General features: G+C 39.0%; 1 protein-coding gene across 1 annotated transcript in view; it reads right to left on the bottom strand.

The window, feature by feature from the left end:
* ADCY1 (adenylate cyclase 1) overlaps window positions 1-15765 on the bottom strand; it is a 163668-nt gene extending 147903 nt beyond the window's left edge. The window contains exon 1 of the mRNA XM_021268899.4: window positions 14804-15765. Within this exon, the coding sequence (XP_021124574.2) occupies window positions 14804-15472 (669 nt within the window). The 5' untranslated portion in view covers window positions 15473-15765. The remainder of the gene's footprint in view (window positions 1-14803) is intronic.
* Window positions 15766-27578: the final 11813 nt, after the last annotated feature.

The raw sequence follows: 27578 nt of genomic DNA, 5'->3' as shown, positions 1-27578 counted from the left end.
TAGTGTTTGTTTTATTTCCCCAACACCATAGAAAGAGGGAGAAAAAGACACAGGAAGGGAGGAGGGTGGCAAGGAAAGAAAGAAAGGAACAGATAAATGGTCAAACATTAAAGATTAAAAAATAGGAAATAACAGAACCTCTAATACTGTGTGAACTAACTTCACTGGATACAGATGTCTAGAAAAAAAAGTACAAGTTGTCATGTTACTTAAAATTAGTGAAAATCTGGAGTAACTCTTCAAAATGGATTAAATTGAGTACACATAATTAAGCTTGTAATCTAGGTCATTGTTTTGTATAGTACTCAAATATGCATGAACACATTTGGTGCATAAATCAGGAAGAATTATGCAAAGCTGAGGAAAAGATCTGGTTCATTTTCCAAGATTACTGTACCTAAAAACACCTCTTCAGCTGCACAGTAAACCAAATAATGCTAACACAGTACATACCCTGTTCTCTAAATCTTACCAAGACTAATTACAGTGCATATACTGAAAATTCATCACCCTAGGCACAGTTATAAAGATATTCAAACCATTTTCTGCATCTTTGATTTGGACTTGGCTTTCAGTCTCCTGACAAGTCATTTTTGTCCAGCCAAGTCATTTAATTAACTGTTCAGATACTACATCGATTACATCATATAAGGGTAGGGTATATATGCTCTCTCCTGGTCCTGCCTTAATACTTCAAGAGGCTACAGAAAAAACAAATTTTTAATTCTGTGATCATGTGGAGAAGTATATTATCACAGAGCAGGACAACACAGCATTTTATTTAAAGCCTAAATGTCAAAAATGGCACTGGTCACAGAAAATGAATAAACTATTAAAAAAGGATGCTAGTCAAATGTTATATGAGTGCACACAGATTCTCTGAACCAAACTCGTGAACACAATCACTTTTTTTCAAATGGAAGGTACACATTGATATCATATCAAAGTATAAAGTTTTTTGTACTACAGCTAACACCCAAATATATTGTCAGCCTGAAAAATATACCTTTTTACAAATAAACAGCAATAAAAACATCACTTGGGATTTAACAGTGATCTTCCAACAGAGAGGGAGCACTGAGAAGGGGCTACATGTCATCCCCACAATGGGCGTTAGAGATACAGGACCTGAGGAAATCTGACAGCCTTCCTATATCACACTATTTGCAGCCCTCACTTACAAGTGCAGTTGTACAATATGTCTCCTTGCCTTACTTCCAAATAATCCAGACCTGAATTAGTATGCTAGAGGTATTTTTTCATGAGGAGATACGATTCTAAAATGAATGTGCTTAAATGTAAAATAATCTTCCAACAGACAAATATTTCTCCTCGAGAACACAGTGTTTATGAAACTGCAGGCCCTTTAGTTGCCCTGGAAACTATATTGGTAAAGGGCCACATTTTATATTGTCCCAGAGGCTTGTAAAATTTATATCAAAGCTTCAGAAGATGAGAACTGCCAGTATATGTTCACAAAAACAAAAGGCAAACAAGCAAAAAATTTAAGGAGGTTGAGTGGTGTGGGGGTTTTTTGTTTGTTTGTTTGTTTTTGTTTGTTTGTTTGCTCTTTTTGTGTATCTGTTTCCCTTCGCTACAGGTAAATGATCTTTCAAGAAGCAAAACAAACAAAAAAAAAAAGTAAAGTTATATCCATTTGTGATGCGTTTACAAAAAGTCAAGAGCAGCATATTGAAGATGTTACATTTCTTCATCAGGATTGCTCCAAGAACTTCCAACTAAATAGAAAAACATAAAAGGAACACTAGCTGTTTAAGTACTGTCAGCATATCCATTTACTACTGTTCAATAATGAACCTACAGCTGCACCCAGAGAAAAAAAAAAAAAGAAAAAAAAAAGAGAGAGAGAGAGAGAGAGAGAGAGAGCACCTTACAAAAAACATAAAATTCATTAAGATAAAATTAATAAGGCAGAAAAGCTTGAATTTAGTTCTAATACTTAACTGACAAAATGCTCACAATGTTAGGACCACAGTTAGTTTTATTTTTAGAAAAATGCTTTCAACTCTGAAAACCAAACCTTTAGCCACTATTTCACAAATCTAAGTTGTACAAAACACTGTGCAGAAACAGTCATTTTACTTCCCACTCTTCTCTGGACTCAGATACTGAAAAATGGTCATAAGAAGAATCTTGAAGTTCATTCACAAGCAAAACTGTACTTGAAGTCACTAGGTGAAGTGCTTATTCCAGGATGAAGCGGAACACTGATTTTTCTCTTTTCTTCATCATTTTCTGCTCTTGAAAAGCATAAGGAATAAAAGCTGCATCAAAATGAATTCCTCTTTTAAGGTTCTTGCACAAGCGGGAGTTGCAGACAAGATGCAGAAATATTTATGCTCCATGTAATAAACTAATCCAGAAAAGATGTAAAAAGGAGACATTCCTCTAGTCAGGGAGACACCTACAGATAAGTGGAGGTGAAATCTGTGAGAAGTCTGTAGAAGAACACTAATGAGGAAAAGAGACAGACAGAATGCAGAAGTTAAGCGGCATCTGACTTATTTCCTTTGGGAGGGAAAAATTGAATGAGGAAAGAGAAAAAATAGAAAATAGGCAGCATACTTCTTTCAATAACTTTCAGAATAAATCTGTTCTATCTTTGTGTAGGCACTTGTATCTTACATTAGCATTGGCAATATTCAAATAGCAAAAACAAGCACAGTGGAAGTTTCACAAATGACAGCAGATGAGAAGGGAAATGGTAATTTTGCATGGTATTTTATAAAACAAAATTACTCAAATTCCTCACATATTTTTTTATCTATTATTTCATTATTTTCATTTGTTCTTCAAGCATGTGCTGCCAAACATAAAGCTACAGGTAAAGACTGTAATGTGCAAGAGTCCTCTAACTCTGAATTCTGTGAAGGAGCTCCCTGAAATTACCATCAGTTAACATGGGGTTAAAGGACAGCTTCCCCTTTTCTTTTTGGTTTAAATAATTACTGACTCACTCAAGCTCCCTCTCAACCTGGCCAGGTATAGAAAACTTATATCTCTTCCATGTCATGCAGCAAAAATAAGCAAAAACCCTCTGCAGATAAATCAGTGTATTGCCTCTGAAAAGCCTGTCAATATTTCTTTTAAAATGTCAAACAGAAATTAAGATAACTGTTTTAGAAAACAGCATTTAAGGACCATGATTTTTTTTTTTGCTTTTTTTTTTTTTTTCTTTCCAGATTTCACATTGCTCAGTGTTACATCTACTTGGCAATATCAGAATTAAAATACAATATGCTCTGGCATAAGTCCATTCATACATATCTCAGCAATATATCTGGGATATATAATTATAATAAATAGCTATTAAAATATAATGTATGTATAAACTATAGATGGTTTCTTCTAAAAATTGATGGAAAATTATTCAAAAACATAATTGTAATTTCATTTTGCCTATGAAGAAGTGAAACAATTCCAACTGTTACTGGAAAACGTATAGGTGAACAGCTATTCTTTTTTCTGTCAATTCATGCCATTGCTTTGGGTAAACAAAATTTACCTCTCATCTACATCTTATGCAGCTAATAACAAAGTTACTGAGGCAAATACACTGAAAAAAAAGTGTAAGTGGCTCATAAACATGCTCCATTTAACTGTAACACAGAACACCTCACTCTTTTATGAACATCCTTCTCCAAGTCATGGAGACCAGATGAAAGGCTCATCTCAGAGTAGCTGAAAAGAAGAAAACATGGCAGTACGGCTTAGCCTAGAGCAAATGGAAATATTTTAAACTATTCCCCGGGGATTTGTGATGTTTAGGATGAAGTCTTGTCTTTATGAAATTCTTGCCCCAGACAACTGCAGCTGAAGTCAGGTTTGCAATCTATTCTGACTGACCCCTCCATTTAGAAAAATTATCTTGGTTCTCTTCTCTAGTATTTTTTCCTTTTCTTTTGCATGTCTATCAGATGACAAAGGACTGCCTGTTATTTGTGCACTGGTACAGCAAGCAGTAAGTTGAGAAGCTAATCAAAGTTGACACGTCAGGCATTTCCTTAACATCAGTGGTAAATAAGAATAAGACAAGCTGAATTTCAGTCTATAATTTGATGTGTAAGGTTCTTGAGCAATCCCTTGTTTGCACTGTGTTAATATTTTTTCAGTTGCAATGAGAAAAAAAAAAAAAGTATTAAAGATTTATCTTAAGCAGACAGAGCTTTCCTAAGATACTATAGCAAAAAAGAAACTGATTTCAGGATATACAGGTAATGCATGATAAAGCACTGAATCATTAATTTTAAGAAAGCTGTCTGTTGTCTTCCAGAATGTTCTTCAAGATGCATGCAACTTCAGAATTACTCAAGACCTTAAAGATATTGCAAGATGTATTTAAATATATTGTATGTCTGCTTCTGTTCTTGACCATGACTGGATGTATCAGCACTGAGATGCACAGATTATTGCAGGATATCAATTTTGATATCAATATATCAAAATATATTTGAGCATCTGCCTTGTAACTTAGGTATTTAAGATCAAATATAGCCAAAGTAGTAGCACAAGGTAGAAACTGCCTATTCTGTATGAAGAACTAGCTTCTGTCCATTCTGAATGAAATAAGTTATTCACATAACACTTCCACAATAACATGCAAAACCTATTGAATTTCAATCTCAAAAATACAGCCTCTTCTATAACTGGTATTAGTGACAATTGTCTCTAACTACTGCAGAAATAATGGGTTCTAGTGATTCACTCATTTCAGTTCACCATAGCGGATATTAACATAAAATATCTTTATGGAAGATGAAGCAATTTTTTAAAGTTTTGGGCCATTTAAAAGTGCCTCAAATGGTATTCAAAATCTTCACAAATTCAAAATCTTTAAACAAATTGTATTTGCTACTGGCCAGGTTTAAAAGTCAATTCACAGAATCACAGAATCACAGAATCATCTAGGTTGGAAGAGACCTCGAAGATCACCTAGTCCAACCTCTGACCTAAAACTAACAAGTCCTCCACTAAACCATATTACTAAGCTCAACATCTAAACATCTTTTAAAGACCTCCAAGGATGGTGACTCCACCACTTCCCTGGGCACCAGGGAAACTGAAGTTTTTCCTAATATCCAACCTAAACCTCCCCTGGTGCAACTTAAGCCCATCCGTCCTCATCCTGTCACCAGGCATGTGGGAGAACAGACCAACCCCCACCTCTCTACAGCCTCCTTTCAGGTATCTGTAGAGAGCGATCAGGTCGCCCCTGAGCCTCCTCTTTTGCAGGCTGAACAAGCCCAGCTCCCTCAGCCACTCCTCGTAGGACTTGTTCTCCAGACCCCTCACCAGCTTCATCGCCCTTCTCTGGACTCACTCAAGCACCTTGATGTCCTTCTTGTAGCAAGGGGCCCAAAACTGAACGCAGTACTCGAGGTGCGGCCTCACCAGAGCCAAGTACAGGGGGACGATCACCCCCCTAGCCCTGCTGGCCACACTGGTTCTTATGCAAGCCAGGATGCTGTTGGCCTTCTTGGCCACCTGAGCACACTGCTGGCTCATATTCAGCTATCAACCAATACTCCCAGGTCCTTCTCTGCCAGGCAGCTCTCCAACCACTCATCTCCCAGCCTGTAGTGCTGCTTGGGGTTGTTGTGCCCCAGGTGCAGGACCAGGCACTTGGCCTTCATACAGCTGGCCTCAGCCCATAGGTCCAGCCTATCCAGATCCTCCTGCAGAGCCTTCTTGCCCTCAAGCAGATTGACACACTTATCTAACTTGGTGTTGTCTGCAAACTTACTGAGGGTGCACACAATCCCCTCATCCAGATAATCGATAAAGATATTATATTAAAGAGAACTGGCCCTAGTAAGGAGCCCTGGGGGACTCCACTAGTGACCGCCCTCCAACTGGATTTGACTCCATTTACCACGACTCTTTGGGCCTGGCTATCCAGCCAGTTTCTAACCCAATGAAGTGTACGCCAGTCCAAGCCATGAGCAGCCAGTTTCTTGAGGAGAATGCTGTGGGAAACGGTGTCAAAAGCCTTGCTGAAGTCAAGGTAGACCACATCCACAGCCTTTCCCTCATCCACCAAGTGCATCACTTTGTCACAGGAGATCAGGTTTGTCAAGCAGGACCTGCCTTTCATAAACCCATGCTGACTGGGCCTGATTGCCTGGTTGCCCTGCAAGTGCCACGTGATGACACTCAAGATAATCTGCTCCATGAGCTTCTCTGGCACTGAGGTCAAACTTCCTTCTTTTGGTACCATGTGAAGAACTAGATCCTCTATATTAATGGTTAAAGTGGGGATGCTTGGGTTACTTTTAAGGGGTCTTTGAAACATTAAGAAAATGTAATTGTTGTTCCTTAACAGTAATTTATGTTTGTGAACTTGTTACAGATGTTTGGCACCCATGTTGAAATATTTTCCAGTATCAGTTGATTTAGGAGATTTACCAAACCAAACCAACCTTTAATTATATCATCTGATTTACTTATTTTCCAGACTTCTTTATTTAATTTCTTCTTTAACTTCTTTTATTTAAGTCACAAATGTGACTAACTATAAAGTGTAAAGTTAGGTTGCATTTTACAAAAGATATTATCAGGGCTAACTCTGTTCCCACTGAAGTTCATATATATCAATGAAGTCCATACAGCTGTTATTACAATAGTGAAAAGGACATAAAAAAAAAAAAAACAAAAAAAAACCTGTTCTGTCTTCTCTGTTTCACTGGTTTCTTGTTCCTGATCCCAGCCTATTTGTGCCTGCAAAGAAACCCATACAGGCACAAACAGGATGAGAGCCCACGTTGCTAGGCTCATTCTAATCTGCATTAACTCCCTGATCCATTCAGTGCAGGGTTTCAGCAGTGTTTGCGTGGTGAAAATGGGTGAACAGGGATGTGTATCCATGTCAACAGACTACTTTTTCAGTGGTAATGCTGACTTAAACTATGACCCGAGAGTAAAACTGGACCATTGATTGCTGCTTTGAAATCTAGAAATAAATAGCTGGACTTATGATTATTTGTTTAACCTTAATCACTCACCTAGGAGCCTGCTTTCCTACTAGACTCTGCATATCTGCCCTTGAACACTAGAGATTTCTGATTCCTGTTCAGAGGGCTTTACTCAAGCACCACATATCATCACACATCATCATGTCTGCTAACGTTTTTTAGGTTTACTATTCTGGACATAGATGGCAGTTATCACCAGGCTTTTCTAATACTCTCTTATCTGTCCTTAGATAAGATTGCTTTACACAATGACATTGCATTTAAGAAAAACTAAATAAAGAAACCTATCCCACTTTTCATTTGAAAATTACTTTCCAGAAAACAGATAAGCCCTGTGCAGTCTTTCCTGCTGTTTTCCTGGATTCCTGATACAGTCTTTCCACAAAGGAAAGAACTGAAAATGGTTATGAGGCTTAATTTCTGGTTTTGGCTTTTGAAGTTGCCAGTGAGATGGTCTCCTAAATCAGGCTCCACCAGACCTCTGCCTGGTGTTTTGATTGCCAAACATCTCCCAGTCTTTCTCAGCTGCAGTGCAGCTCTATGTCTCTTGTTGCTGTATGACCCACCCAAATATAAGATTACAACAGAGAAGGAAAAAGGCTGTATTGCTGAAATGATCCTGGCTACTTGATAGGGTTTGCACACTTATGCAACTAAACTTGAACAACAGATTCCCAAAAGCATGCCTCAGACAGGACAGTACAGACAGTACACCTTTACTAATGGCGCAGGCACAACTAATCTAAAATGGAGGGAGTGACTCCATAGTACAGAAAGCGAATGTAGCAGAACATGGTACACCAAAGCTTGTCACCATTGAGGATCTCTCTCTGCAAAGCTTTGTGTTAGTTTCCCTGAGTCAGAGGAGAAAATGTGCTAGCTGGATTTCCTGCTATGTTAGCACATGTTATACTGCTGGCAGAAACATGATGTAGCACTTGTACATGAAGCACCCCATGTGAAGCACCGACAATGTGCTTCAGACCCCAAGGATATCAACAGGTTGGTGCAAAGAGTATACTCTTTCTTCCTGTGTTTAGAATTATGTTTGACTGACACTGACAGTCTTATGTTTCTGACAGTATGAACTAAATTAATCCATAAAGTAGAAGGTGGAACCAATCCTTTGATTCTTTCCTTGTTAAGAAGAAGTCTAGAATTTGATTATTTAGCATCTCAGTAATTTAGCCTTTAAAAAACATTCCTACATTCTTCACCGTGCTCAGGGAATCATGTGCCAGTCTAGAAATTCACCATTGAAGAGATGATGCATTGACATGAAGCACTGTATCTTCTGAATGAAGATGAAGAATAGATTAATGATTTAGATTAAATTAATGAATTAGATGAAGTTAACTAGAGATTATTTTTCATATGGTATTCCTTTGCCACATGAAAGTCTTCAAAAGAAGTAGACTCAAAAACTGCTCAGTTTAAACTCTGATAATACCAAACAACACCTACAGCAATATGCCAAAGCCACAGATTGACCTTGACATCTACACTGATCCCAAGAAACTTTCCATAACAAGACAGTTTAACCAATTCTGAAAACAGCTGTGAGATCTCCAGATATTAAAGGGAGGAATAAGCTGACCACTAGGGCTTTCTCTTCTTAAGTTACTCCAAGATAGGTTGCTCTATGTCAGCTTTTAAACCACCAAACACAGCAGTTTCCAGAAGACTTACCCCCTTTTACTAAAGAAAGAAAGACCCTCAAAATACTTTGCATTCATTGCAATACACCACAGAATGAAATTATACTATAGCCATTGTCTACTTATATGTAGCACTGCTGTCTTTTGCCAACAAGTCAAAGTCCTTTTTTCTCCCTTGGGACTGATTTAGCTCAGTGTGATTTTTGCCACAGTAAGAATCACAGTACTTACCCATCATGTTAAAATTCAAATATGGCAGCAAACTCTGTCATACTGTGGATGCAGGTTTTCCTCCCATTCTATTGTTATACATCTTAATACCATTGATGCATAAGCCCTACAAACTTTCATTATAATTCCACAAAAGTCATACACATTACCTTATAAGCAATCTTAATCAATACAGCACTTGTATTTGCCTTCCAACTACAAGAAAAACTTTTAAATTTGCTACTGAGTTACATGTTACCAACAGTGATGCTATATAAAAAAAACTTTGTGGTTACACCTCAGAAACCTGACTATTGTAAACAATCGCTTTGTTAAGCCATCAAAATGCTTTCAAATGGTAAAGAAACTTGAACCTTTACTACCTACATTTGAACTATGACTCTAAAGAAGAAAAGGCCTTTCCCTCATACAGCTTCAGCTTTGCTCTTGAACCCCTTAGCTGCAATAACAAAACAACAACAAAAAAATCCATGTATGTTTCTAGGTTTGTAATCATTCAATAAAGTAATTTCATTTAGGAACAGTCCTACGGTAAGTTTACTGTAACACTGTAGTGCATTATATATCAGGTTCAGATGGTGTTTTGTTGTTGTTGTTGTTGTTGTTTGTTTGTTTTTTAATTCAAAACCCTATAAAAAAAGGGTTTACAATTGTCTTGTACAAAGTAGTTGTATCTCTAATTTTTTTTTGTAACTCTAATTTTTTTACAAGTGGAATGGCAGCAACTATCATACACAAGGGAAAAAAACAAACAAACAAAAAAGCAGGACAGCACATGAGATTTTCCTATGATACGAATTTCTTTGAGAACTTTAGGTAATATTACATTTACAGAGGATCAATGACACTAAGTCAACTTCAAAAGACAACTTCAGGGGCATGTAAAAAACTTTGTGAGAATGAAAATTTCTCCCTAGCTTAGGTATGATACCTTTTTCCCAAGAGAAGGAAAAATCATTATTAACAGTAACCAAGCTCAATTCTTCAGTATATGATTGTGCTGGAGAATACAGCTTTTGCAAATGGAGACTTAGAGCTAAGCTTCATGAGTGTAGACTCACAAACTGACAAAACAGATTAAGTCCTTTTAACAGTTTCTAAGAACAGTGGTCCCAATCTTTGGAGAGACAGGAAAACAGTGCATTTAAACAGATTACCAGTGCATAGATATATTTGCAAAATTAGAGATAGTCTTGATACTAATATTTGGAAAGCACCGTAAAATGAACTCATACAGTGCCTCAGTAATACTTTTTATGCATGCAGCAGAAAACCTGTGCTTTGCACAGAATAACAAAGACAATGAAATAGAGCTGAGCTGTCTTAGATTTGCAGCCCTTTTTATTAGGCTGCGAGTCTCAGCCTTCTGTGTGAGAAACAGAGGTGTGGAGATTAACAGTTCTGTCAAGTTATGTGTTCCTTAATTGCATTTTAGATACTATCAAAAATGATTAACTATACAGTGATATGATAATTCCTCATGATATTCCACATTACTATCACACCAACCTGCAAAGAGTTAAGATACCAAATGAAATTTTCAGTATTTTAATTATTTTAAATAACCACTACCAGTTTCCTTCATGTCACACTTTTCATAGTTTGCCCATTCCCCATTATTAATTTGTTGCTGAATTTGTTACTTGCTGAAATCAGTAAAAGCTCTAATCATAAAAGTAGATAAATGAAAGCATGAAACCAGTTTTAAATACAGACAAAAATACTATAACTTTGATTTCTCCACACTGCTGGAAACAATATAATTTCACTAATTTATGATAGCACTTTTCTTTCTTCTGCTCTTTATTACTCAAGTTGCAACTTTGGTTTTCTCAAAAGATTTGCTTTTTTATGAATATGGTGATGTGTGAGGGCACTGTTGGTAAAATTTGCTTCTGAATTTTCTGGAAACAACCATACGTTTTATTTTTAAAGAAGAAGGAACAAAATATTTAGAGTGATGAAAAGCAGTTATTTAACAGTAAGTCATGAAACTGTGCACATGCCACAGCTGAGTAATTTCTGTGAGCAGCCTCTGCCTTCCTCACCCTATCTGCCCTTAATCTCTCTAACACCCACTCTCTGTATCACAACAAAAAAATGGACTAAGCTTCTTGGTGCAGGGTTTTTTATTTCTGTAACTGCTCTGAGGCACCTAATGTACATCTGCCAGCTGCAGGGGGAAAAAAATCAACCAAAAAAAAAATGAGATGAGAAGTCATTAAACCTTCATCTCTAGGTTCAGCCTGCTGTGGATGCTTCCTCACATTCTTCCTCAAGAAAAGATATGGCATGAACATCTTGTTCCATGACTCCAAAGCAAGTGAAAGAGTCCAACTAACATAATCAAAATGCTGTCATTCATATACACTATTTAAATCCTTATCACAATGTCAAACCAGATATACAAAAACAGCTGTGAAGTCAGCATGCCTTTTGCCATGAATGTGGTCAAGGTTGCCTGTAATACTTCATATGTGATTAATATTCTACTTTTATATATATATATATATGCATGTATATATATGTTATCCATTATTACATTTCCTTTAGGAAATCAGAAGTACAGATTGGCAGACTGGAATCTTCAATTTGGGTAAAATCCAGCCACTGACTGGAAAGATGAAGTTCCGGTTCTGCCATGTTGCCCCCTCCCCCCCAACTTCCTTTGCCTTCCTACACTGGTGTTCCTCCTCTCCTCTCACTTTTTCATATTCCCGTGTCTTAGCTCTGATGTGACATGATATCTAATGGTGGCAAGAGCTAGAAGAATTGAGCCTGTGATCTGCACAGACCATCAGGAGACAACACTATGCTGTCAGAAAACTATCACACTTGAAGTAAATGTGCTTTATGGTGTAGACCTCATAACAAACTACTCCCGCAATGAGCTGAGCTATTGATTTTAATGTGCTGAAGTGTTTGTACATTTATATGAATGCAAATTTTACACATGCCATGGGACCCGCTCAGGGTCTGATTCAGCACTACTGAAGTCAGTGAGGATTTTGGCATTCGAAGATTTGCGTGTAGAGTTTCCTCATAGAGCATGGAAGAAAAGATGTTCACCCCAAAACCCGCTTCAGAACATAATGTATGTCCATTTTTTAATAGGTTGAACTTGAAACACCATGAAGCACCTGGTCTTGCTAACAATTTGCCAGTTAAACTTCAGTGGATATTACTAGATCTGCATTTTTCAAACCTCAGGTTAAATGACATTTAAATTCATTTCCTGCCTGAACTATCCAAAAATCAAAAGCTTCTAAGTCACAGCACCAAGCCTGTCAGAGTTTATGAAGGGTTTGGACTATGTTCTTAGTCATATGGTCTGAATTTTGGGTAGACCTGTGTGGTGCCAGGAGTTGAACTCGATGAACCTCGTGGGTCCCTTCCAACTCAGGATGTTCTATTATTCTCTGACTCCTTTAAGAGAAAACTGGTCTCAGTGGCTGGTGCTGGTGCTTCTGCTTTTTGGATACAGTGCATTCCAATTTAACAATTGAAATTCACCCTTTCGTTTAAGTTTTGGGGCTGGGAGATAAAGCACAGAGATCCACACTGATGCAGCTCTGCGTAGAGCAATCCTGTCTCCTTGACAGGCTGACTGCATGCAGTGTTTTTGTGCACCAGGATGTTCATGATAAAAAACAATGATGGTAAGAAGATTCAGACTGAGAGACAGCATCCATTCCACCCTTAACAAAATAGACTGGGCTACTGTCAGACTGGGCAAATAAAATTCAGATGATCTGGCTTTTACAACACTTTATTTTTCTCAATTTTAAAATTGTGCTTTGGAAAAGAAGGAACAACTTTTATATAAGAGAAGAGTCCCTTCTACACACAGGGTTAGTCTTCAAATCAGAAGACATTTTGCTTGCAAATATGCAACATATCAACATACATTTCTGTGCAATGGAAGTTCACAGACCAGTTATTTCCCTTGACTCTGAGCAGGTTTCTGCCTCCTGTTATCAGCAAAGCATAGTTGTTCAGGGAACTGCACACAAATTACTGAAATTACTTTGGCTGAAGGGAGAGGGTGCTGAAGAAGAAATGTACATGTGTTACATCAGCTGCTAGTCAAATGATTCTATGTATTTCTAAGCCAGCTACTTGCCTGTTGAAAAGCTGAATTAAACTAGTGTGAAGAAAGACACTTAGCAGATTTCCTCTCCTTAAAATTGTTCATCTTCAAGCCCTTGGTCAGGTATCTTAGTGACATTATTGTCAGCTTCTTTACATTGTTCCTCTAGGAACAGCCACACTGAGCTTTACTTGGCATCAAGTAAAATATGTCTCTGTGTCAGGGCAGACAGGATAGCCTGGAATCCCACAAGATCTAATTGGTACTCTAGCAAAAAGAGCTATCTCCAGCCCTACCTGGAGAGATATATTCTAACATTTTTGGTATCCTTCTGGATGCTTTTAGAGAAGGCTCCTTTTTGTGTTCGGCATTTCATCAGCTCTCCCTTTCGTGGAAACTCTAAATCACGCATTTAAAAATAGACCATCAGATTATCTGGGTAAATCATAAAGCTCAGCTTATCTCTCTCTTCCCTTTCAAAATATACAATTTATTTTGTCCACCAGCTCAGCAGCATGAAGCCATGAATAATCCTGTATGTCTCAGTATCTGAGTCTTTTAATTGTCCTTATGTATGTCCAGTATGCGTATGTATGTCACTATGGGGCATGTGTGCATGTAAGAAGGGAGAAGAAATTTACACTTCTGGGCACAAAGGTGTACAAGTCTGCTTATGTTTATGCCTGCACCAACTGTGTGTGTCTTAGCATTGCAGCACAGTTTTTACAAGGCCATGGAGAATAATGCCAGAATTCATCAGAAGCAACGTACTAAGTACTTAAATTATTCATTAAATTGTTAGTTAACACCAGTTTAGACCCCAGAACCTATGTGCTTCTCCTGAGGGCAAACATGATCAATGCGATACCAGGGAGGACACAAAAATTCTATATTTCTCTTTCCCAGTGGTTCACAGGCACCATATAATGGAGCCTGAAGCAGCAAATCCTGACTCCCAGCCCTAGTGTTCCCCTTACACTCATCCCCTCATCCTCCTCCTTCTGCCAGTGTGGTCCATCAGGCCATGAGAGCCGGAGAAAGCCCTGCAGGGCTATAAATAGCTATTTGGGGGAGGGGGAGGAGTGCAGCAGCACGTTTCCAACGATGCTTGCTGCAGAGGGAGGTTTTTCTGGATTAATGCAGAGAGGAAAAGGAACTGCTAGGAAGTTCACCGGCATACCAGGTAATGCCTGTGGAGAGGGGGCAGCAAATGCCATAGGAAAACTGAAGAGGGAATGCCGTGCTCCCTGGGAGAGCAACGAGGTGGGCTTCCCCTTTGAGTTTTTCTGCAGAACCCTCCTGAGATGGGCTACGGGCACTAAGGGTCAAAGGCTGAGACGGATAGCAAGAATACGAATCAACACAAAGCGTTGTTAGTACACGCAGCTTATTGTCTATGCCAAATCCGTTGTGAATGAAGCGGTCTTATACGTGCTGGATTTGCACTGACTGTGCATGCGGTGCCCCTGGACCTGCCCCAGCGTGTAATCGCTTGGATGGCTCCCCTTCCTTAGCGCTCCCGTTTTCCTTCGACCGACAAAGCCGAGAGTCCTGTTCCCCCGGGAGTCACCCTAAGCCCCCGGTCTCCCGGAAACTTTTGGGAACTACAAGCACCGCCGAAGCCGGGCTGCGTACGCCCGCCCCCCTTCCCGGCCAGGGACACACCGGGCGCTCCCCGGTGACCGCCGGGCGCTGCCGCCGCCCCGGCTGGCCGTGCCGGGAGGGCACCGCGGCGGGCACCGCGCTGCTCCGCGCCTCCCCTCCCGCCCGCCGGGCACGCACCGCGCGGCTGGGCTGTGCTGCAGTGCCCGGCCCGGCCCGGCCTCTCTCACCGTCCTCCAGAGCCGCTGCCTCTTGGTGCTGACGGAGGTGGCGGTGACGATGAGGTGGGAGACGGACACCACCAGCCCGAAGACGATAGCTAGCAGGGTCCGGACGGGTAGCAGGGAGTAGGAGACGAAGGTGACCAGCATGAGCTGCCACATGCCCTGCTCGGGGGCGCTGGGGGGCTCCATGCCATAGGCGCCGAGTGAGAAGGGGCAGCAGAGGAAGGAGAAGGTGAAGCTGAAGAGCAAGGTGAGCTTGACGATCTGCTGCAGCTGGGTGACCTGCAGGTACTTGACATTGGTGACGATGAAGAGGGAGAGGAAGATGATGCAGTGCACGGGGTGCGAGCCTTTGGAGATGGTCAGGCTGGGTCCGGAGAGCAGCTCCACAAGGGCCAGGCTGGCGGTGAGCACGATGAGGACGGCCAGCGCCTTGAGTGTAGACGTCTGCTCCAGCTTCAGGTTATAGCTCTGGAAGAGAGCCTCCAGCTCCTTGCAGTCGAACTCGTCCTCGCAGGCGATGGCATCCAGCAGCAGCAAGGGAGGGGGGTCCCCCAGCCCGGCTCCCGCTCCCGCCGCCGCGGCAGCAGGCGGGGAGCAGCAGCAGTGGCAGCACTTCTTCCTCTTGGTCTTGACTTTCTGAAACGGTATTTCCTCCATATCAGTGCCATTCATAAACACCCGTGAAAAATGCTCCTCCTGGCGTCCCCGGCTGCCGCTCCTCCGCCTCGCTGCTCATAAAAGAGAGGGGGGCCGCGAGCAGGAGCCGCGGCCGCACGCCCGCAGGCGGCCCCTGCCGCCGCAGCTCCGCGGACGCGGGCACCGGGCACCGGGCACAGCCCGCCTGCCTGCCGCCGTCCGCAACCAGCGGCGCCTGCAAACGCCCCCCTCCGCTGCCACCGAGAAGCCGAGGGTGGCTGGGACGGCGGGAGGAGAGCCTCACTCGTGTCAATATGACAACCTTCCTGCCTGCTGTCTCTCTCTCTCTCCCCCTCCACCCTCCTCCTCCTCCACCTCCTCCTTCCTCCCCTGGTGTTCCAGGGATGTTAATCTCCTAATGACACAAAAATACCATCCAAAGGTTTGAAATCAAGCGGGGGGAGGGGTGGCAGAGGGGGGGAAGGGCAGAGGGTGCGTGGAATAATCAACAGGCGGGTCTCCCTTTAGATACAGCTACGTGGAGGAGCGAGAGCTGCGGAGAGTGGGTGCTAAACGGGCTCCCGGGGGTGGGCAACACTGAAAAAAAATAATAATAAAATTAAAAAAAAAAGGCGGATTAAAAATGAAACCCAGGCAGGAGACCAGGCTAAACGCAGGAAAAGTGGGGCAGCGGTGCCGGAGAGAAAGCAGAAGGCAGGAGGGAAAGGCAGGGCGATCCTCTTCGCACGTCCGAGAGCATCTCACCGGTGCTGGGGAGCGAGAGGCGCCTGCGCGCCGCTCGCCCGGGGAGCCGGGCACGGCCCCCGCCGGGCACCCGCGGCAGGGGAGCTGCGGGGGGGACCGCCCGCGCCCTGCGCAGCGCCGAGCACACGCACCCGCGGGGCGCTGAGGGTAAGCCTTGGAGCTGCGGCTTGCTGTCTGCCGGCCTCGTGTTTCCCGCCCACAGTCACATCTACTGAAATACGTGCAAATGTAGAAAATCGATCGACAAAAAAAAATAGAACTATGCACAAATAAATATATTAGATATAAATATATAAATATATTGGGTATAAATATATAAATATATTAGATACAAAGAGGGGTGAGTCCTTCTTCCTGTGAGAAATGAATACTTATCTGCCTGAATAAACATGCTGATTTTATGATTTTTGCCTTCTAGTCTCTGAAATACTTGGAGAAGTGCAGTGCATAAGAAAATTTTCAGGAAAGCACATTTCTGTGAGCACTTCTGCGTGTCTGGAAATACAAATCAGTCAGTGGTTGTGGAGGGCTACTCTTGTGACAGGAGTTAATTAACATCCTGCACAGAACTGCACTCTGTGCTTCATCAAGAACTTGAGTAGGGAATCTGTACGTTGTTTTGAAAAAACATTCAGCACTGCCTATAACACCACTACTATATATCACAATTAGCAAATTGCCAGCAAAGAATACCATTGCATCTAATTTGGAGATCAAGAGGCTGACTCCATGGTCATCAAAGACTGGAGAAAGGATTACAATGTTTGTGTTGGTTTTGGTCTTAGCATTTCTAAGAAACAGGGTAAGGAAAACATCAAAACTGGAAATTTTCATAGATGATTAACATATGGCTTTTCAAAGGTACTGTAGGAATACTTTCTAGAACCAAAGCCTACCATCACAGATATGTTGAAGTTCTAATTGCTGGGTTTGTGTCAGTAGTGTCAAATTCTGGTTCCTGATTTAAGCCAAAGAGCCTTAAGATCAACAGCAGACAGATTTCTTCAAAATTTGTTACAGCTATGAAGGTTAATGATATTTTATTTCAGGAAAGTAAAGTAACATTAAATAATATCTCCAATACATGAGATAAATTAATATAGTTTTTACACTATTATTTTAGTATTTTGTTGTAGTCTGAGCCTTCCAGACTCAGTATGGCATTGTTCTTTTGAAACTGTATAGACCTTACCAGGAAAAGGGAACGAATCATCATTGCTGGAGTTCATGTGTTACAGATTTAAAATAAATATTTCACGTTTGAGGCAGTGATTGTCATTTTGTGCTCATGAAACACTGTAGTTTCACACTGTGAATTATTCCCTTAAATTCTGCAGAATGGGGAAAAAAAAAAAAAAAAAAGCAAGCTAGTATTTATATTCCTGTAACTCACTTCAAGAAGAAAGTAAAGGGACTGGGTTTGCTGGCCTAGATCCTGGAGACAGGAAGAGATGTTTAACTGAAATGAAATGTAAAAACTAAAGCTTCCTTTGTTTTGCAGTGTCTCCAGTGTGTTTGGAAAGTTACTAAAATATATTTCTTTGTTCATTTTGATGCATAAATTCACTTCAGCCACACGTGTATTTTTAACAGATGCTGTTATCTTTTCACTTGTCCTCTAGTTCCTTCTGAACTCATGTATCCCAAGGGATAAATGGTATTTTATATCTTACACTGCATTAGAGGTGGTACCTAGCTGCCCAGCCCTAGGAACTGAAAGAGTTGCCATGCTTTCTTCTGGTTGTCAGTTTGCTGTTGGAAAAACAGAAAAAATGAGTAATTCCCTACAAGGCCCAATGTGATTTAGATTATTTTCACACTTGTTACAACCTCAGATTGGGTTAGTTAGTACATACATCCAGGAGAAAAGGCTCATATGTATGAGATATACATATCTCCATTCTTATTAGGTCAGGGGGAAGCAGTGAACTGTTGAAGATTTGTCTAACTTAGATATTGCAGGAATATGGAAATGTCACACAGTGATTAATTAAACTCTCATTTTTTATATGATGTTTCACATCACAGGGCAAATACTTCACCTTACCCTGCATAGTGAAGAACACATTTTTTTACCACCTGACGGCACAGATATAAAGAAGGAACCTTGGAACCTCTGTCTGAAACAAGAACATAATTACAGCAAATAACCACCTATAAAACTGCTGGAGTACATTTGACACAGTGCTATGTTTTCCAACTAAACTTACCTGCTGCAGATAGCAGTTGCCTGGTTCAGGTTTTGTTAACTATGAACAACGCTTTGTTGGCTATACTGCACTTCTAGTTCATTTTTAAGGAAGATATGTGGTTGGTTTTGATATATAATGCCCTCAAAGTTCTGGATATTGGCCAGATCCAAGCCAGCTCTTCCTGTTGAACATCCTTGTATTTGTAACCAGAGGCCACAATGGAAATAAATGTAGTATTGACTGGAAAGGGTGATTAAAGTACAGATTTATCACCTCTTGCGTTGCAAAACTTATCTGTTCAGCTTTTTCCTGAGAAGCAAGCTGACTTGGTTATTTGAGTCAATGGAAGTAGAAATCGTTTCTTCATGGAGAGTTGGGCAGTGTATGGATCTAGATCAGACTGAGCAGAAGTCTCTGTTTCGCTGGACCTTAGGAGCAGTCTTGAATTAGAGGTCTACTCAGAATTTCAGAATGTCTATTGTAATTTATTTTGTGCACATAGCTTATCCATTTAATAATGATTTATTTTTCACTGTCTATTCTGTTTTACTGTATTAAACCCTGTACTTTTTTTTTTCTTCTTCTTCTCACATCCCACAATTTCAGGCAGTCACTGCTTGATGCATTGGCTGGAGATCACCTTTAGAAGCAATATTTTTTATAGAACTAGAGCTTTTCAGATTCATGGCAAATTTAGAATTAAGAAGGTCAATGTTTAACATCACTAGATTTTTTGTCTTGGGTTAATTTTTTTCTGTGCAAGGATTGCAAAGATCTTCATCTTTTATCCATAGTTAGTGCAGCCTACTTGTAACAGAATGACATGATCTATCATCTAAGACAGAGATATATTATTATTTTTTTCCTTCTCACCCCCTCTGACGGTAAAAGTAAGGACTCTGCATAAATCTATAGAGAAATTTCTGCAGACTCATTCTAGCGGGCACAGCTTATTAATGCCACCACAAAAAAAAAAGAGAGATGTGCCTAGCAAGAGAAAAGCAGTGATATGGGCAGAACAGGTCCTGCAGAAAATGGTAGGAAAGGTCAGGCTTAAATGTAGAGATTCAACATAGTTTTTTCCTCCTCTCATGGATCTTTGAAATATATTCATTGTTCTTTCTAGATTTTGAGGAAAGTTTGGGAAAAAATAAGTGAAAGTTTATTTTCCAAATTATTGAGGTTTTTTTTGGAATCAGCATATTAGCATCCTCACTCTCATTCCTAATCCAAGAAATATAGATTAGATTTCCATACGGCTACTGAAATACTGTTTGAATGGATTTCATGAGCATCATAATAACTATTCCTTTTTTTTTTTTTTTATGATTTTAAAGTTTGATTTCCTTTTATGCATTCTGCTGGAAAACAAATGAACCAGATATTTCTGATACATACCACTTCTACAGATATACAACTTGAGCTACAAGTTTGAATTTATCTCAAGAGTGTTTCTAGAGCTGAAATATAATTTCCCCAGTGACAATAAGCGAAAAACTTAAAACACCTACAAATTTCACATTTAGGAAACAGTGCTCGACCCAAACAGTATACTCCAAATAAATTACTGTTTTAGATGTTTCATTCTGTGCTTCTTTACAAAATAACCAACTTTAAGAGACAAACAATTACATTCAAGGATATATTTAGGGTATAACACTAATCACTCAAGGACAAACTTGTATCTTAGCTTCTGTCCAGGTCTAAAATCAGCACCTTTGCTCACTTCATTTCCTTTGTCCAGCCTTTTACACTCACACTATTTTATTCACAATTTTATCTGAAGTCTAGTTAATTGTGTAGTCTATTGGAAACAAAAATAAATAAATAAAATAAAATGAGAAGAGAATTACACTAAGGGCTTGACCTTAAGTCATTTGTCAGACAGGACTGCTGATGCAATAATTAGGAGATTTAGCTGAAAACAAAAGGGTTAAAGTGGCTAATTTACCAGCAGAATATGGGGATGAGTTTTCTCCAGTCCTCTGCTGAGCAGAGAGTACAGGCATTAAGACCATTTGAGTCCTTTACCTCTCTCTTCTATTCTAAGCCTTCCAGGATAGCATGAGACTTCTGTGACCTACTGAACTTCTATATTAATACTAATGATTCTTTCCAGTGAGCAAGCAACATGCTTTTCAGCCAGCATGGATTTATAGCAGGTCAGCTGGATCTTTCCAGCTTGTGACAACTCATTCATTTCCTCTGTCTGTACTGCATCAACTCTGATTTATCTATTCTTCATCTAAAATTAGAGCCACCCAAAGACTATTATATAGAAAAAATTTCAGGAAAGACGGTTGGTGCAATGAGGAATTCATTGACTGTTTCTTTCATGGTATCTAGTAAGCCACATTTCTTACAAGCTTCTCCAAATACCACACTCCATCTGGCCATGCTTCTGCCTTGCTGCTCCCCACTGCATCCTCCCTGTTACCTCAGAGAAATTTGGGGATTTTTACTTCATGAGCATCTGGATGGCAACAGCATGAAAATAACATAGGAAAGGTTTCAAGGCTTCTTCAAAACAGTTTCTGCATACTTTGCTGAGATGTATACAACAGTGATATATATTCATTAAAAAATGCTAAGAGTAAAATGAGAAATCATAAAGCACCTTGCAAGATCTACACAGCACACACACTGCCTCCTGTCATCATTTCATTTTATATGTGTAAGATAGACCTTATTCTTTTTCAGTGGAGAATGGAAAGCAAGAGGGTATGATGAAGCTTCATACTCTATTAGTGCAGTTGTGCAGTAACCAACTCTGAAGACAGCTTATCTTTAAACTGCAGTCTGGAAACTAGAAATATCACACTATCCTGCAACAGCTGGTGACTTTTTCCCTACTTTCCTTTCAGTAAGGCAGATATTTCAACACACTGGTATCTTCAAAACCTAATTTTCATTCAAGACCAGGACACAGAAAAGAGGAGAGGCTAACTCAACCCTCCTCACCTAATGACTTAGTACTTGTCCATGCAATACAACAATGAAGATCTTCCCAAGTAGATAGCAGAACAGGTAACAGTTTCTATCATGGAGGTAATCTAGTCAATCAATACATCCTTAAAAATCCCTGAGAGGTGAAATCATACTCATTAAAATTAATTCCACCCAGGAGAAAATATTTTTAATTCTCCTTGTTTTCACGTTAGACATTCCACTCTCTTTTAGGAGTTCTGCAAATGGCTAACATCAGGATTCTGGCAGTGTGTGACAATATTATATGTCTCTGATTCTGTTCCATAAAATCACGGGAAGTTGTGATACTCACTGCAGCTGTAAGTGTGTAAGGACAAGCATTTTTCTTGGTGTAACCCTTTGAATCTTTAAAAGGAAAAGACAAGATGTAAGCAAAAACAAAGACAAGAATTACAGCAGAATTCTGCAGTTCATTGCTAGCTCTATTTTCATCCATCTCTTTCTATTAAAAATAATAATAATAAAAATAGTAATTAATATATACCAGATTTAGTGTCCTCCTATTTTACTCATCTCTAAGTTATACTCCATATGTATTATTGGATAAGTTACACTAAAGTATGGTATTATTATCTATGAACCAGTAGTTTAGCAAACTGTTTGTTTTTTTTTTTTTTTTTAATTTAATTATTTTTTTAAAATGAATCTTATTGGTTGCTTAATGGTTTTATTATTATTATTTTATTCTTTAATCTGTGTATGTTCTCCTTATGTCAAGTTTTCACCCTTGGTGTTATTCACAGTGTGCTCTGCTATAACTTTCCATCACAGCGCACTCATTAGCAGTTCTGTAAATAGCTCCTTCAGGTATCAGACCTGAGGCTTCTTTCTGGACTTCTGATTTGGGCAGAACTCCATACCGATTTCATTTGGTGTTTTTTCTTGAGTAAGGAGTATAAAAGTCTGCATATTTTCATTTGCAATGCTTTCTGTCAAAGAGGGAAAAGTACACTGACAGTGAGAATTTAACAAAAACGACAAAAGTAAAATAACTGTAGTCAGTTCACACTGGAGGGGAAAAAATGCTTTTTTTTTTCTACTAATTTTAGTGTGTTTTTTTTTTGTTTTTTTTTTGTTTGTTTGTTTGTTTGTTTTTTTGTTTTTTTGTTTTTTTTTTTTTTTAATCTAAAAAACTGGTAATACTTTCAACACATAGCATGCTACAGATAAACAGTATGTTCCCTACTAATTACTACTTGTATTTTATCACTGAACTGTAAACAAAAACAGTATTATTTTTTTTTAATAAACACAAGGAAACAATCCCCAAATATAGTAGGACATTTAAATAAAAATCCTAGTGATGCTTTTCAAATAGAAAGATAATCTTGTTAAAGAAGACTAAGTCAGAGGAGACACTTACTAGAGATTCACCTCCTCCAACAACCCCTTGCAAACTGCAGAGCACCCAGAAACAGGATGTTTATTAGACTGCATTCCACTTGATCACTACTGAGGCCCAAGCTCCATCTATTTTATATCTTATCTATGTAATGAGATTCTTCACATAAGTCCTGCAAGTAGTAACAACTAATTAGGTCAAATTAACAGCACAGATGTTACTGGATCTATTTTGAGTTTAAACCCTCAAGATGGAGCTACACTCCTCTTTACAGTTACAAATGTTGGATGTTAAAAGTAAAAAGACAACTTTATGATGTGCTGTGTTTACTATTCTTTTAGTCACATTCAACATTGTTTCACATTCAACATATATTTCCAGTGGCCTTCAATGTTATATTTATTTTCTTGTCACTTGTACTCCCTTTTCATCCTAAACAATTTGCATAAACCTGCATAATGCTACTTAGCTTATGCTCTACTGTTACTATAAATGGATGAACTGGAAATTCGGCTTAGTAAAGCAACTTAATTCTTTTCTTGTCTCATTCTTTCTTCTTGCTTACACTCTATGCATGTGTTTGTGTGCATGAAGATGTGAAAGAGAGATTGTATACTCAAAGAAATTTTAAGAAAAAAGTGCTTTTGTTGTTAATAATGGTTAGTGGAAAAAAAAAATAATTTTCTGAGTTGATGCCAAAGCAGTAGTCTTAATAAAACTCCTAGTATTACAGGTTTTCCTGTAAATACATGTATGTGTTTGCACATACACTTTTGCAAATGTAGAGAAGGAAAGTTGTTTGTTTTGTTTTGTTTTTAATTTTTAAAAAGAAAAGAGGGAAATATTTTACATTTTTCTTTATGTGACATAAGTTGAGAGCAATGAAGTCAGGTGGTAATTACACCTCATATCTTTCATGCACAATCTTCCTTTTTTTTTTTTTTCCTTTTTTTTTTATTTTTTCTTTTTTAATGTGTTTGTGTTTTCATTTGCTTGCTCAAAAACCTGTTTGCTTTTCAGTCACGTTTACATTTGAAAATTAGGTTGTTACATGTGAAATTGAAAATCATTTTTTTAAACATTACAAATCATGCTCAGATTTTATTTAAAAATAGGTGTTTTTTTTCTCACAAATTTTGTTTTTAAAAATCAGAAATACAGTAGATTAAATATAGGTCCACATGCCTAAAAAATAATTGTATATTTGGAACAGCTATTTTTATAACACCTTAGCAGTTAATCCTTGAGAATGCTTCCTCTCCTCAGCACTGATACCACTTCATGGTACAGAGGCACATTACTCTAAGGAGAGCTTACTGTTGTTTTTAACTCCAGACTTAGTATATCTGACTACATCTATTATAGATTAGGTCTTATCCACTAGTCTGAAATATATCTCACTTCTTTAAACAAGGTTAAGTGCTATTTTTCTTCCCCTAATCCTGTTTAGGCTGACAACTGTGGTAGTCTGGGAAGTTTAAATATTCCAGTTAAGTGGGAGAAAGGTCACTGCAAGATGGCTGCAAAGGTACCAGGTGATGCAAGAGGATGAATGTTTTTCCTAAAGGACTGCCTAAAGGATATCCAAAATATGTTAGGGAAGGAAAGCCAATACTAACATTTAAATAAAAAATCTGTAGGAATACTCAACAACCATCACAGTGGTGCCACCTGTGTCCATTTTTGCAAGTAGGTTTTGTATCTTTGTCCAGCACTGAGATACTCTTTTGGCCCCACACCAAACTCACCAAAATCCAGAGGACCTTCTACACCCTTTAGTCCCACATATTGCTCCATGATACCCAATGACGAAATCTTGTCTCAAAAAGGTCAACTCTGATCATTGTACTGCTGAAAAAGGGCCCCTGATTTCAGTACAAACTATTACTACAGGTCTGAGTTCAGACAGAAGGGAACTTGACTGGATATTGTCTGATGGCTCTACTGGGGTCTAATGTCTGGTTTGTAACTTTTGGATCTTCACATTCTAGGTATGTGTGTGACTGATCTACCTCTTGAAAGAGATTCTCATCAACACCTGCAGTCAGCAAAGTGCTTCCTGAGATCAGTGTGTGCAATCTGTTTATACTTGCACACCAAGCTACTGAATACTTAAAAACAAACAGCCTGCTGACTAAGCACCCAAAGTACTCACCTGGCAGCGATTACTATTTTCCTTCCTCAGGATCCAGAGAGGACTTATTTTGAGGACCCCATAGGAAGAGGTGGCAGCAATAATCCAAAAAGATGAGATCTCCTTCTTAGGATGCAGGAAGCTCAAACACCACTCTTGATATATCTGAGTGGAAAAGGGCTGCAAACTACTCTAGTGCAACCCCATTTCATGTGGCATGCTATTTATGTGAAGGAACTATCTCCTCCATTTCCTATGCTATGTTGCCTTTTTTGTTTTGTTCAAAAAATTTTGGTTGTCAAAGTAAAAGCGGGCTGGGCAATACAAGATCTGCCCTAAGAAATGTGTCTAATGACTCCAAATTATGAAGTTTTAGCTGCAGTTTATAATCCACTTGAGCCTGTAGGGATTAGCAGTATTACATGCTTCTGATGGAGTTGCAGAACAGTGGAAGGAACAATTACTTAAAACATGCTAGCTGGGCATACAAACAGCTTGGGTGACAGGGAAAAAATCCCAACTCTGTCAAAACTGGGCTAGTGCTGAGAAAACTGGTGAGAACCTCAGGTCCCTAGAAAATATACTGGGAAAAAAAAAAAAAAAAAAAGTATAGAAATGTGTCATGATTTTGGCTGGGATAGAGTTAATTTCTTTTGTAGAGGCTTCTATAATGCTGTTTCAGATTTTTGATGAAAAGAGTGGTGATAACACACCAATGGTTTTACTTGTTGCAGAGTAGCGCTTACACAGAGTTTCTTTTCTACTTGTGCTGTCCTGCCAGTGAGGAAGCTGGGGACACACAAGAAGCTGGGAGGGGATACAGCCAGGACAAATGGCTCAGACTGACCAGAGACATATTTCATACTATATGATATCATGTTCAGCAATAAAAGCTGGGATAAAGAAAGAAAAGAGGGGACCAATGGTGTTCATCTTCCCAGAAATTTATTATGCATAAGTCCTGCTTTCCTGGAAGTAGTTGAACTGCCTGCCACTGGGAAGTATTGAATACATTCCTTGTTTTACTTTCTTTGCGTGTGAAGCTTTTATTTTACTCGGTAAACTGTCTTTCTCGGCCCATGTGTTCTCACATATTTACCTTTCTGATTACGTCCCCCATCCCACATGGGAAGAATGAGCAAGCAGCAGTGTAGTACTTACCGGCCTGCTGGGTTAAACCACAGCAAAATGTTATCTTGGCACTCCAGAATTATGCAGCAGTTAGATATTGTAATTTTTGTTCAGGTTCTTAGTTGGTTGCCTAGATCACTCATGGGATCTGACCTAGAGTGTGAAAATTTTTGTGCAAAAGCAGAGAAATAAAAGAAGTGACTGCTTTCCCAGGTGACCTTCTTCACAAACTTTGAAATATTCTGTCTGGAAATGATTTCATAGCGTGATTTTCAAAAGTTATCAAGTGCAACGATATGATTTTATAGCCTTTGCATTTTGCGCAAAGTTTTTTTTTTTTTTTTTTTTTTTTTTGTTTGTTTTTTCTCTTTTAAAATATATTGTAACTTATGGAATTCACTGATTTGAAAAATTTGTTTTCATCTTCAATCATTTATATGATTAAATTAATTAAACAATTAAAAGAAATGAAATATGAAGAGCATAAGATACTCTTCAGCCACAGTGTCTGAACGGCATTTGTTTTGGTTCAGTAGAATCCTTGTTTGCTTCTCATATTACTGTGTCCCTGTGACTTCAGTGAAACCCTTCACACACCCTTTTACATACCATGTTTGTTCTCACTTATATAGTATTTCAATTGCACACAGTGCCCTTCTAAAAATTCAGTATTTGACATGGATCAGCTTAGCTTTTGAATGGATTTTCAAGACCCATTTATCTTGAAGGGGAACCTTTTTTTTTTTCCTTTTTTTAAACAAGGAATATTATGCATACATTTATGGTAATGAGTACAAGCTATTATGTCTGTCATAATACAAAGCAGGTTGGCTGGTATTATTTTCATAAATATTTAAGAGCTTGAACACCTACAATGTAGGTTAGAGGTATTCTACTACAGTCAAAAAAAAAAAAAAAAAAAAAAAAAAAGCTGGATCTTCATTTAGATACACTTGGTTAAAACTGCAGTTGAGATGAGGCACTTGACTGTACTTTGAGTTAACAGGTTAAACTCAAGTTTAGAGATAATTGGACTCAAAACCTGCAATGCCTTTTATTCATTGTCTTTCTAACATAATTTGATTAGATCAGCTTAATCACTTTTAGTCCTTAAACAGTTTCCATCCCACAGTATAGTCAGGGTTTAAGTGAGAATGCATGCCATACTCCTGGGAGACTGTAGTCAAGATACAGCTAATAATTCTAATTAGCAAAGACAAAATAAGATTAAATTCAGTATCCTGCATCTAAGGGTAAGAAAAACAATGGTCATACCTGGGATACGGCATCATGGTAGAATGCTGCAGAGAGAAGTGTAAAATGTGTGTAGAAACACTGGGTCAAGTAGACTGATCCAAGAAGTCTTTTTCTACTCGTCCAGAAGTAGAGTTCAGTATTAGAAGTCTTCCTTATTTCTTGTATTAGTAAACTTCATCTAGCTAGACTAATTGTAAAACATATTTTTTTCCTGAGACAAGAATAGAGAATCTGAGTTGTGGAGCATTTCCTTTACCTTTTTAGGTGACTCCATCTTCTGGACACCCAACTCCTAATGTTGCCTTGGACAGCAACTAAAAAACTGTTTTCAAT

The sequence above is a fragment of the Anas platyrhynchos genome, chromosome 2, assembly GCF_047663525.1.
Source record: "Anas platyrhynchos isolate ZD024472 breed Pekin duck chromosome 2, IASCAAS_PekinDuck_T2T, whole genome shotgun sequence".
Lineage (NCBI taxonomy): Eukaryota > Metazoa > Chordata > Aves > Anseriformes > Anatidae > Anas > Anas platyrhynchos.
This window is presented reverse-complemented; position numbering and strand designations above follow the sequence as displayed.